The 12,277-nt window shown below is 50.7% G+C and overlaps 2 protein-coding genes across 4 annotated transcripts in view; both read left to right on the forward strand.

Annotated features, from left to right (window-relative positions):
* CORO2A (coronin 2A) overlaps positions 1-6,406 on the forward strand; it is a 45,160-nt gene extending 38,754 nt beyond the window's left edge. Inside the window, exons 9-12 of the mRNA XM_070431100.1 lie at positions 733-845; positions 1,155-1,245; positions 2,164-2,438; positions 3,484-6,406. Coding sequence (XP_070287201.1) covers positions 733-845; positions 1,155-1,245; positions 2,164-2,438; positions 3,484-3,615 — 611 coding nt within the window. The 3' untranslated portion in view covers positions 3,616-6,406. The remainder of the gene's footprint in view (positions 1-732; positions 846-1,154; positions 1,246-2,163; positions 2,439-3,483) is intronic.
* Positions 6,407-10,854: 4,448 nt separating this feature from the next.
* Positions 10,855-12,277, forward strand: part of TRIM14 (tripartite motif containing 14) — a 40,684-nt gene continuing 39,261 nt past the window's right edge. For all 3 annotated transcript variants that reach the window (XR_011473390.1, XR_011473391.1, XM_070431101.1), the window contains exon 1: positions 10,855-11,090. Coding sequence is in view for 1 of the 3 variants with exons in the window: in XM_070431101.1 (XP_070287202.1) it covers positions 10,875-11,090 (216 nt within the window). In the remaining 2 variants the exon portion in view is untranslated. The remainder of the gene's footprint in view (positions 11,091-12,277) is intronic.

Below are 12,277 nucleotides of genomic sequence, written 5' to 3' on the forward strand. Positions count from 1 at the left end.
CACATTAGAATCACCTGGGAATCTTTTTAAAATCCTGGTTTCTGGGCCTCATCCTCCGGAAATTCTGTTTCTTTGTTACTAATGTTGTGGCCCCACCCCATAACAAAGAAACGGAATTTCCGGAGGATGTGGCCCAGAAATCAGGATTTTAAAAAAGATTCCCAGGTGATTCTAATGTGCAGCCAAGGTTGAGAACCACTGGGTTAAACAGTAGCACGGAGATGGGAGAGACTGACCGAAGAGAGTCCCTGCTTTTCCAGTGTCTTTGGGGATAAAAGAACAAAACAAGACACAACTACATGTTGCCTACAAGAAACCCACTTGAACATAAAGACACAGCTAGATCACGAGTAAAGGGATGAGAAAGATGTACCATGCTAACAATAAGCAAAAGAAAGCCAGGCATGCTCTGTTAGGGCATCTGGGGCAGGAGCTGTGGGGATGGCGAGGCAGGGCCTAGAGCAGAGCACACTTCCTGCAGAAGTCCAGCTAAAATCATGTAAATTCTTGAAGGCGGGGCCAGGGTCTGAGGATTTCAACCCCATTTCCCCAGCACAGTGCCTGGCCCAGCGGAGGTGTTCCTGTATGAACTGTTTGTTGATGGGAAGGATGGGGGGAGGAGGTGGTGTCTGTTCACATCCAGGTGTGCAGCCTGGCTTTGCTACTTACACCGGCCCCTGTGGCCCCAGCCCGGCTGGAACCGCTTGGCCCTAATTGACCATCTGCCCGCAGGTTTCATGCCAAAGAGAGGTCTCGACGTGTCCACCTGTGAGATCTTCCGCTTCTACAAGCTGATCACAACCAAAAGCCTCATCGAGCCGATATCCATGATCGTCCCCCGGCGGGTAAGGGTGGTGGGGGGTCTGCAGGGAGGCGGGAACCCTTCCCAAGAAGACTATCCCCAGAGCCTGGAGCCCACGCCCGAGGCAGCAATAGGGAGGCTGGTGGCCACTTCCTCAAGGGGCAGGCCTTTCCGTGGTCAGTGAGGCATCCTGGGAGCTAGGAGTCTTGACTCTTGCCTCACCTCTGCTCTTGAGTTGCTGTGTGATGACCTTGGGCATGACCCTTTGCTCTCTGACCCCCAGCTCTCTAAGGGCCCTCCCGTGGGCGGCCTCCCCACCACCCACTTCTCACTGTCCTGACTTCTCCTACAGTCAGAATCCTACCAAGAGGACATCTACCCGCCCACAGCAGGGGCCCAGCCCTCTCTAACGGCCAGGGAGTGGCTCAGTGGGATAAATAAAGGTGAGGAAAGCCCAGAAGAGGCCTTGGGCGGGTGAATGTGGGGGGAAATGGCGTGTCCTATGGCCCAGATGGCTGAGAGGGGTTGGACCGTATTTGTATTCTCCTGAAACCCCGAGGATTGGTCCTTCACCATCAGTCCCCCGCCCCTGGGACGGTCAGATAGGGTCCAGGAAGGCAGGGACTTGCCCCGAGTGGCTCAGAACATTCCCTCCAAGTCAAGGGATTTTGCTCCATGGAAAACTACTAAGCTCTGGGCTGTGCAGAGTGACTGGATAGTGTCAGCTGGACCCTATGCCCATCCTCCCACCTGCACCTCCACAATCACTCCAGAGGCCCTCTATGCAGCAGCCCCCACCCAGGCCCTTGGGTGCCCTCTGCCTGCCCTGACTCACCCTGCCTGTCCTGTCAACATGAGGGCCAGCCCCCACTCCAGCTGCTGCCTCTCTGATTGGGATCTCCCTCTCCTTCTACCCGCCAAACCCCACTTGTGTATAACCCATAGACAGTCTCGCTCCTCCCTGGGCCCCAGTTTCCTCACCCTTCTCTGTGAGCCTGCCTCCCCTGTTACCCAGCGTGCTGGGGGGAATTCGTGAACTGACGGATGGCAGGGCGGTGTGGTGGGACTGTCCCTACAAAGCAAGGGCAACGCTTCCCTGAGGAGCTCGCGGAACCGGGGCAGCTCCAGGGCATGCACCCTGCCGCTCCTACAAGCCAGGCTTCCTTAGGAGGTCACATGCGTGGGACCCTGATTCGCACTCTGAGTGCCCTGGTCCGTGGGCTTGTGCCTGTCTGCATGTGGCCGAAACTCCCACACCTTTTGTGTGTCTGTGTGTCTGCGCATGCCTGCTTGTGCCAGTGCCCCCATGCCCATGTGCTTATGGGCACTCAGTCCTCACACGGCCTTTGCTTCCCTCCCAGGGCCTGTCCTGGTGTCCCTGAGGCCCGGCTCCGAGCTGCTGAGCCCTCGGCCTCTGCCCCCAGAAAGACCTCCCTCCAACTCCCTGTCCCCCACCTCGCCTCACCTCGCGGACCAGACCGAAGCACTGGTTGCGGAAGATGGCCGGAGGCGCTTCTCTCTGCTCGAGGAGAAGGCGCCAAGGTGGACAGCAGAGCACAGGCTGGAGGAGAAGAAAACCTGGCTCACAAACGGCTTTGACATCTTTGAATGCCCCCCACCAAAGACAGAGAACGAGGTGGGAAGGCGGGTGGGGGTGCCTGCACTGGGGTGGGTGTGGAGAAGGGGGCAGAGACGTGAGGGGTGAGAAAAGTCACCAGCTGTGTGGCCTGGCTAGCTACTTACTGGCAATTCCCTTGGTTCATTCACTCAACACACAGGCGGTGGGCTTGCATACAGAGGGTGGAGAGCCATCTGTGAAATGAAGAGGGTTTTGCTTGGTGGGTATCAGCACCCCTCCAGTTCTGGCACTGTATTTGTGCTTTCAGAGCCAACATTTGTTAAGTGCCGGCTGTGTGCCAGGTCCCACAGTGGGCACTGATGTATCATCTGTGCGCGTTCTCTCAGCAGCCCTGGGAGTCAGTGGGTAGTGGCTAAAAACTCAAGGGCTGCCATCTCACGGAGGGATTCTCATCCTAGCTCTCTGGAGCACTGCCTGGAGGACGCTGGCCCCAGGGGCCGAGTCTCTCTTAGCTCCAGTGTCCATAGCGGTAAAGTGGGGGCACTAACACCACGACCCTCACAGGGCCGTTGTGAGCATCCGGGGAGATAACGAAGATCCTTACTTAGGGGAGCACCCAACACCTGGTGCCCTTCCGCACAGCGGCAGCAGCTGTGATAATGCTGACGTTAGTTTTCTGACCCCCATTTCCCAGAGGAGGAAGTTAAAGCTCAGAGAGGGAAAGTAACTTGCCTGAAGTCACACAGTTTAGTGGTGGTGAAAACTCCAATCTCCAGACACCAGGGCCAAATATCCTTTCCTCCATCCCACGGGGGAATCTAAGGAGGCAAAAACAAAAACAAAAAACCATACACACACACACACACACACACACAAGTCTGAAATGCCGAGTCTTTTAATTTCATTTACTAGGTGAAGGAAACAAGGTTTTTGTAAAAGATCAATGCAATGGCTGTCCCCGTAGGCCTCAGCCACGTTAATTTAATCACCTCCACCTTTCTGAGTCCAAAAGGGACAATGTTTTATCCTTTCTGCTGGGGTCCTGCCCCCTCAAGTCCCAGGGCATTTACGTTGCCTTTCCCTCTGCTCTGTGCTCTCCCAGCTGCTGCAGATGTTCTATCGGCAACAGGAGGAGATCCGAAGACTCCGGGAGCTGGTGACCCAGCGCGAGGTCCAGGCCAAGCAGTTGGAACTGGAGATCAAAAACTTGCGGATGAGCTCAGAATGGTACTGAGCAGAGGTCTCCGCCCTCCTCGCCCTCAGGGACACCACTTGGCTCCATGGGGAGGTCCAGAGCCAAACCACAAGTCCCCCCGAGAACAACCACTATTTCTATATTTTTTACCAGAAAAAGAAACTCGTTCGCCGCAGGTTTCCAGTGGAACATGGTGCCGCTTTCTATTTGCCTTCTCGAAACAACGGTGTCTGAATTGACTCTTTTTAGATGACACCTTGCCTTCTGTTTGATTCTGTTTGTAAGGGTACGTGATAGGCTCTCACTTCCCAAAGGAAAGGACACTGTGGAAAGTTAGAGCTACAAGCACCTAGGAGGTAAACCTGCCTGTGATTTTCAAACTGTGGTCTATAGATTGGGGCAGGCCAAGCAGGAGGCTGTGCCCCCTTACCCCCTTCCGACGGGACAGCTCTCCTTCCTGTTTTATACATATGGACTTGGATGGAATACGCAATTCTGCGACTCAAAAAAAATTAGAAGTTTGAAAACCAGTGATTGGCCCAACTTTCTCATTTTACAGGTGGGGAAACTAAGGCCCAGAGAGAGGCACATGCTGCAGGTCCCCAGAGAGTGCGTGGCTGGGCTGAGCTTCTGCGCTCCTGGGACTGTCCGTCTGTCTGCTGTTTCTGCTCTGATCCAGTTCTCAGCCCACAGAGCAGGAATCCGTTGGTTCTGGCCTCAGGGGCATCCCTGATTTGAAGTGGCCTCCAGTCATTCCCTCTCTGGTCTCAATTTCTCCATCTGAACAAGGAGGCCCTGGGATCTACCACTGGAGACAAGAAATGTTGGCCTTGGCCTAAGGAAAATTACCTGTAGGGTGGTGAGCTGGTTTTGCACTGGGAACTCACAAGACATTGGCAAAAGTGCAGGGGGAGGTTAACTTCAGGGAAAGAAGTCAAGGTCCAGCCCGATTCTAGAATACAAGGAGGAGGACAACACCATCCTCTCTCCAGCCAGAATCAGCCCAGGCGGGTAGACACTCCCTGATGTGGGACACGGGCCTCAGGGCATTGCTCAGACCCAACAGCCACCAAAGCCCTCAGGTCACAGAGCCTGCCTCTGCCAGGATGACGTAGGCAGGTGTCCGTCCAAGGTAACAGAAGAGGCTCCCAGGACGTAGGGTGCCCAGTGTGGACAGTTTGCCCTCGAACCCCCTGGCGGCCCAGCCGTGGGGGCTTTGGGAGGAGGAGGGTTGTACTAGGCAAGGAAGCGAGACCACATGGTCCTAAAGTTCCCTTCCAACCTGTGCGTCTTCTGCATCCCTCCTTTGTGAATCTGTGTTCTGAGCCCTTCTCTGAGGTTCTCTCTTGGTGGTCGATACAGTGGCTCAGCTAGAGGCAAATGTGCCTCCTGACCAAGGATGTTTGCCCCTTGCGCAGGGTAATGCTGGAGCTAGGATGGGGATTGCAGGAGGCCACCTGGCCTGGTAGGCTTCAGCCCAGGCTGTCCATTCGAATCCCTTCGGGAGCATTCAGGAAATACCGATGGCCAGGCCCAACCCTGACCAATCGAAGCTGAATCAGCAGAGTAGGGCCTGGCCTTGTGTAGGGTTTTGTAAGTACCCATGTGATTCTGCAATACATGGGGTGGAGACCCCTCGGGCTAATCCATCTGTACTCGTCTACACTACAGATGAGGACAAGGAGCACCAGGCAGGTGCTGGGACTCCAACTCTGTCCACTAAGTCCTCTAAGGCTAAAATCAGGAAGCTTTGTTCTGAGCCCTCTGCCAGGTCTCTGTTCCTGGCCCTGTTCCCACAGGATGGGGGCTCTGATTGCGCCCTCCCTTAGCCATGGCTGAGTTCCCCTGTCTGCTGCACATACCAGACACCCCAGTTGCTTGTCTTATCCACCGTTTATTCAGCCGCTGGGGCCCGCCAAGCTTGCCAAAGACCAAATCCTAGGTGTTGTCAGGAAAAGCAGCATTCTGGACGGGGGTCATCTCTCCTGCCTCATTTGGGGCCAGCACTTCACAGTTTACAAAGCCCTCCAACCTCCACTCACTGACACATCTAACTCTCACTCGGGTCAGGCAGGCATGGTTACCCCATGTTCAGGAGGGAAGGTGAGCCTTAGAGAATAAGGAAACGGTCATGCCCGTAGGCACTGGCTACAAAGTGGTGGAGGTGGGGCTGAGTCTGGGGAGCTTCCTGAATGTCGCAAACTCTCTCCACCCCAAAGGGGCCCAGACCTCACACTTCGAAACAAATGCGAAGGCATCATGAACAAATGGTTTCTCTTCTTTTCTTTTTTTTTACATCTAGAGTAAATTATTTAAATTATTTCACAGCAAGGGAGTGGGATAGGTAATTTTTATCAGATATTTTTTTAAGCCATTTTTTAAAAATTACTTTTTTGTTTTATGTTCTTGATTGATGAAGTGGGACTTGCCCGGAACTTGCAGGGCCAGTCCCTTGCGCTCAGGGCGACGGAATGTGCACTGGTCTTTCTACTCCAGGCCCTGGGAACCCCCAACTGCTGACTCAGGAACTTTCCGAGAATGAAGACAGCACTGGGAGATGAGCTTTAGGGCATCTCCACCTTAGCGCTACAGTAATTGTTCTTCCTGGAACAAAACTTGAGTATCATAGAGGGACGCAGGAAGTCAGACATTGAGCTATGCTTTTCTATGAAACCGTGCCTGAACAGTTTGATTGTTTTAATGTTGTTTCTGAAATTCCTTGTACCTTTGTAAAAAAATAATAATTATAATAATAATAATAAAAGTGAAAATAAATAGATGTGGAATCGTGCTATGGAAAGAATATAACAAAATAAACAGTATCTGCCTACACATTTTAATACATGGAACCTTCCTTTTCTTGATTTGTTCCACAAATAACAAGTAAGTACCTGCTTTTCCAGGCTGGGAAATAGGTAAAAGGGAATTTGTCCCTGCCCTCTGAAGTTTTAAGTCATGGTTGGAGAAAGAGGGAGGGCCAGGAGAGGGGAAATGTTGGCTGCTTTGGGAGGAGAAGCAAAGAAGGCTTCCTGGAGCAGGTGATATTTAGGCAGAAACTGAAAGGTAAATAGGAGCAAGCAGAGCAGTGAGCACTTGGGGGAAGTGTGTTCGAAGCAGATAAAACTGCCTGTTCCCTGGCCTGGAAATAAGCCAAGATTAGAGCATAGACAGGGCAGAGATTAAGGGTATTAAAAGTCAAGGGCCTCACCCTGGAGTCGTTAGAGTGTCAGCCCATGCATGGAAGGGTCTCGGGTTTGATTCCCAGTCAAGGGCACGTGCCTGGGTTGCAGGTTCGATCCCCATGACTGGGGCCTCGTGAGGGAGGCAACCAATCAATATATCTCTCTTACATGATTTTTCTCTTTCTCCCCCTCCCTGCCTCCCTTCCACTCTCTCTAAAAATCAATGGGGAAAATATCCTTGGTTGAGGATTAACAACAACAAAAAAAGCCAAAGGCCTTATAGATGAGCGCTGCCCTCACCCGCCTCCCCCGGCTTTATTGAGGTATGATTGATAAAAACTGTACGTATTTAGGCTGCATATGGTTTAAGTTTCACTATGTGATGGTTTAATATATGCACACACTGTGAAATGATCATCACAATCAAGTATTTTTTTTTTTTTTAGATTCCCCATATAGGTGATGCCATCTAGGTCTTCCTCTGTCTGGCTTACTTCACTTGTTATAAAGACTTCCAGGCTCATCCATGGTGTAAGTGGCAGGACTTCTGTTCTTAGGTCTGAGTAACATTTCACTGTATATGCTTATGCCACATCTTCTTTATCCATTCATCCCATTGAGGGACACTTCAGTGGTTTCTATATCTTGGCATTGTGAATACTGCTGTAATGAACACGGGAGTGCAGCTATCTCTTTAACATACTGACTTGAAGTGGGATTGCTGGGTCATATGGTAGTTCTATTTTTAATTTTTGGAGGAACCTCCACACTGTTTTCCATAATGGCTGTACCCATTTACTAGGTGTATGGGTCAATAATGCGGATTTTTTTCAATAGATGGAGTTACACATATGTTGATATATATGCGATTTGACATGTATGCTATTTTGTTGTATTGACAGCAAGCTTCAGAACTTCATATGTCAAATTTTCTGAAGGTGTTACCATCATAGGTATTTTTATGCTTAAAAATGTCGAATTTCGTGCCAAAAAAGCATTTGCAGGAAGTTTTTTATTTTTAATTTTTTACAGAGAGGAAGGGTGAGAGATAGAGAGTTAGAAACATCAATGAGAAACATCGATCAGCTGCCTCCTGTACACTCCCCACTGGGGATGTGCCCGCAACCAAGGTGCATGCCCTTGACCGGAATTGAACCCAGGACCCTTGAGTCCGAGGGCCAATCCTCTATCCACTGAGCCAAACCAGTTAGGACTGCAGGAAGTTTTAATTCATTACTTTATTTTGAAGAAAAGTGCTGCTGAAAGTTATCGTATACTTCCGGAAGCTTATGGTGAACATGCTCCATCTCAAGATACTTGTGAACGCTGGTTTAAACGCTTTAAAAGTGGTGATTTTGATGTGAAAGACTAAGAACGTCCAGGTCAACCGAAAAAGTTTGAAGACCAACAATTACAAGCATTATTGGATGAAGATGCATGTAAAACTCAAAAACAACTTGCAGAAAGATTAAACGTTGCTCAGCAAACAATTTGCGATCATTTGCAAGCAATGGGAAAGATTTTAAAGGAAGGAAATGGGTGCCACATCAACTGAACGAAAGACAAATGGAAAACCGAAAAGTCATCAGTGAAATGTTGCTTCAACAGCACGAAAAGAAGTATTTTTTGCATCGAATTGTGACTGGCGATGAAAAGTGGATTTATTTTGAGAATCCCAAACGCACAAAATCGTGGGTTGATCCAGGTCGAGCATCAACATCGACTGCAAGGCCAAATCGCTTCGGAAAGAAGACAATGCTCTGCATTTGGTGGGGTCAGGAAGGTGTGGTGTATTGTGAGCTTCTAAAACCAGGTGAAACTGTTAATACTGATCGCTACCAACAACAGATAATCAATTTGACCCATGCTTTGATTGTAAAACCACCAGAATGGGCCAGAAGACACGACAAAGTAATTTTACTTCATGATGACGCACCATCACACACTTCAAAACCAGTTAAAGACACGTTAAAAAATCTTGCCTGGGAAGTATTAACCCACCTGCCGTATTCACCAGACCTTACTCCTTCAGATTACCACTTGTTCCATCGATGGCACATGCACTTTCTGAGCAGCACTTCAAAACATACGAAGAAGTGGAAAATTGGGTCTCTGAATGGTCTGCCTCAAAACAAGAAAAGTTGTATTGGAATGGTATCCACAAATCACCTGAAAGATGGGGGAAATGTGTAGCTAGCGATGGACATTACTTTGAATAAAGCACTTTTGATGTTTCTCTTGAAATTATCGTGTTTTCTTTGATTACAAAATCCACATTACTAACCGGTAAATGGTCAATCTGCATTTTTAACCAGTATCCGCATTTTTAACCGGTACGGGTTAAAAATTGACTATTTGTTATCGGTAGCGATCAGTATTAACAGTTTCACCTGGTTTTAGAAGCTCACAATACACCACACCTTCCTGACCCCACCAAATGCAGAGCATTGTCTTCTTTCCGAAGCGGTTTGGCCTTGCAGTCGATGTTGATGCTCGACCTGGATCAACCCACGATTTTGTGCGTTTGGGATTCTCAAAATAAATCCACTTTTCATCGCCAGTCACAATTCGATGCAAAAAATACTTCTTTTCGTGCTGTTGAAGCAACATTTCACTGATGACTTTTCGGTTTTCCATTTGTCTTTCGTTCAGTTGATGTGGCACCCATTTCCTTCCTTTAAAATCTTTCCCATTGCTTGCAAATGATCGCAAATTGTTTGCTGAGCAACGTTTAATCTTTCTGCAAGTTGTTTTTGAGTTTTACATGCATCTTCATCCAATAATGCTTGTAATTGTTGGTCTTCAAACTTTTTTGGTTGACCTGGACATTCTTAGTCTTTCACATCAAAATCACCACTTTTAAAGCGTTTAAACCAGCGTTCACAAGTATCTTGAGATGGAGCATGTTCACCATAAGCTTCCGGAAGTATACGATAACTTTCAGCAGCACTTTTCTTCAAAATAAAGTAATGAATTAAAACTTCCCACAAATGCTCTTTTTTGGCATGAAATTCGACATTTTAAGCGTAAAAATATCTATGATGTTAACACCTTCAGAAAATTTGACATATGAAGTTTTGAAGCTTGTTGTCAATACAACAAAATAGCACACATATCAAATCGCATATATATCAACATATGTGTAATTCCATCTACTGGGGAAAAAAACCCTGCATTATTAACCGGTACACCTAGTAAATTCCGTTGAGGCTGAGACTTTAACCTGGGGGCAATTGGAGTTTCCAGGGTGTTTCTTAAAATTGTGGGAATGGTTATTTCTCCTGGGGAAATGGCGAGAGAGAATCAAGGGAAAGTGAAAAGTGTAGGTAAATGCATACCACCCGGAAGGCCACAGCTAACTTGGCCCCATGGACAGGGTAGACTGTCCTCACTAAAGGGTGGGGGCCCAATAGGAATGTGAAAGTAAAGGGAACCCTCCCTCATTTAGCCCAATAGGATTGTGAAAGTAAAGAGAACCCTCATTTAGAGTCGGGAGGCCAGAAGGGGGAGCCCTCAGGCACTACCCTCTAAGTCAATACACACCCCACCGGGAAGAATTGTCAATGCGACTGGGTGCCCCCTGACTACTCCCCCGAGGAAGATTTCTTTGTTACCCAGCAACTCAGCCAATGAGAAGCTGTCAGTGCCCTGAACTCCCACTTTCCTTTAATGGACTTTCCTTCAGAACGACCCCTCCTGGTCGGACTTCCTATGGTTTTTTGCAATAGCTTGCTCGTCCCGAATTGCAATTCCTCTGCTCTGCCCCCACTAAATCCATTTTGCTGGGGAAAGAGCCGGTTGTTTTGTTTTTAAGGGGTGCAGGAGCGGACCCCCATTTCTGCTGCGGCCACCACCTCTAGGCCAGGCACAAAGCCGCTAGACCAGGCCTGAGCCTTCAAGGACCGTGGGGGCAGGTGGGTTGGGCGAGCACCCTGCGGGTCAGGAGGGTGAGGAGGCAGCCACGGTCCCCCCACCCCGCCCCCGGCCGTGGCCCGCTGCCATCTTCCATCCCAGCGCCGGGCCAGCCAGAGCCGGGGCCCCGCCCCGCCCCGCCGTCCGGTTTCGATTCCCCACCAGCGCTCCTCCTGCACCAGCGACGCCGAACAGTGGGAGTGAATGGCGGGCGCGGGGGCCCTAAGCCGAACACCTGGGGAGCCGGGCCCCGCCGAGTCGGAGGACGCGTGCGGCTGGCGCTGCCCAGAGCATGGCGACCGCGTGGCCGAGCTCTTCTGTCGCCGCTGCCGGCGCTGCGTGTGCGCGCTCTGCCCGGTGCTGGGCGCGCACCGCGGCCACCCGGTGGGCCTGGCTCGGGAAGAGGCGGCGCACGTGCAGGTGGGGACGCTGCGGCGCGCGGGGCGGGAGCGCGGGGGGCGCGGGGCGAGCCCGGGGTCCACCCGCCAGTTCCCCAGTTCCCGTTAGGACCCGGAAACCCCAAGGCAGCCCGGCGGCCGACCTAGGTATTGTTCATAATGAGAACGAATGCGAGCCACGGCCACCAGTCTACCTGCAGAACAGGTGGGTTTGAGAGTGAGAACGCGGGAGCCTTGGCTGTTTCGCATGTACCCTTGACCTCGTCCACCATGGCGGACCCGCCGCACTGCTCTGGGGCCAGAAGAAAATCTGCCTGTTAGCTAGATTAAAATCCCTTTCTACTGGAAAACAGCCTGGCAGCCTGGGAAGCTACATAAATGTCTCTGGTTTTGTCTCCTGGCGCCCACAGAGAGGGGCTTGGACTGCCTGCCTGCGCTAGGGGCATCCTCTACCTACCCTGCCCCACCCTTCCCTCTCCACACCCACTCCAGTTCCACAGGCATCACTGGTGGGAGCGAGGACGGCCATTGTATCGATAAGGAAAGGAAAGGTCTGGAGGCAGAGGCAGCTCTTGAACCCAGGACTCCACGCGGTGGACTGCCCCCACGGGTCCATTCTCACCTGGGAGCCTTCCCCTTGTTTAATCCTAATAGTGGCAGGGGCTCTGGGCTCTTGGTCCAGCCTGTGGCCCCTTGTTCGGTGGCTCTGGTCAAATCCCTCCACTTCTCTGGGGTAGGCGGCCCACCCATCTCTAGCACATGATTCTCCCACTAACACCTCCAGGAAGTCTTCCAGCCCTACGATCAAGACCCTCTTTCTCTTGTGTGGCTGACTTAACACTACCACATTGTTAACAACTTTGGAGCTCCAAGGTGAGAATGGACCCTCACTGTAGGCATAGACAGGCAGAGATTAAGGGTATTAAAAGTCAGTGGCCTCACCCTGGGGCCGTGTGAGGGAGGCAACAGCATCTGCCTACACTTTCCTTTTCTTGATTTGTTCCACAAATAACAATTAAGCACCTGCTTTTCCAGGCTGGGAAACAGGTAAGACAGAATTTGTCCCTGCCGTCTAAAGTTTTAAGTCAGGGTTGGAGGGAAAAGGAGGGCCAGGGTAGGGAAATGTAGACTGCTTTGGGAAGAGAAGCCAAGAAGGCTTCCTGGAGCTCTGAGTGAGAATGGGCCCTGTGAGGGCCAGTCCAGCAAGTG

The sequence above is a fragment of the Myotis yumanensis genome, unplaced genomic scaffold (genome assembly GCF_028538775.1).
Source record: "Myotis yumanensis isolate MYYU_CA2020_CCGP unplaced genomic scaffold, mMyoYum1.0.hap1 SCAF_12, whole genome shotgun sequence".
Lineage (NCBI taxonomy): Eukaryota > Metazoa > Chordata > Mammalia > Chiroptera > Vespertilionidae > Myotis > Myotis yumanensis.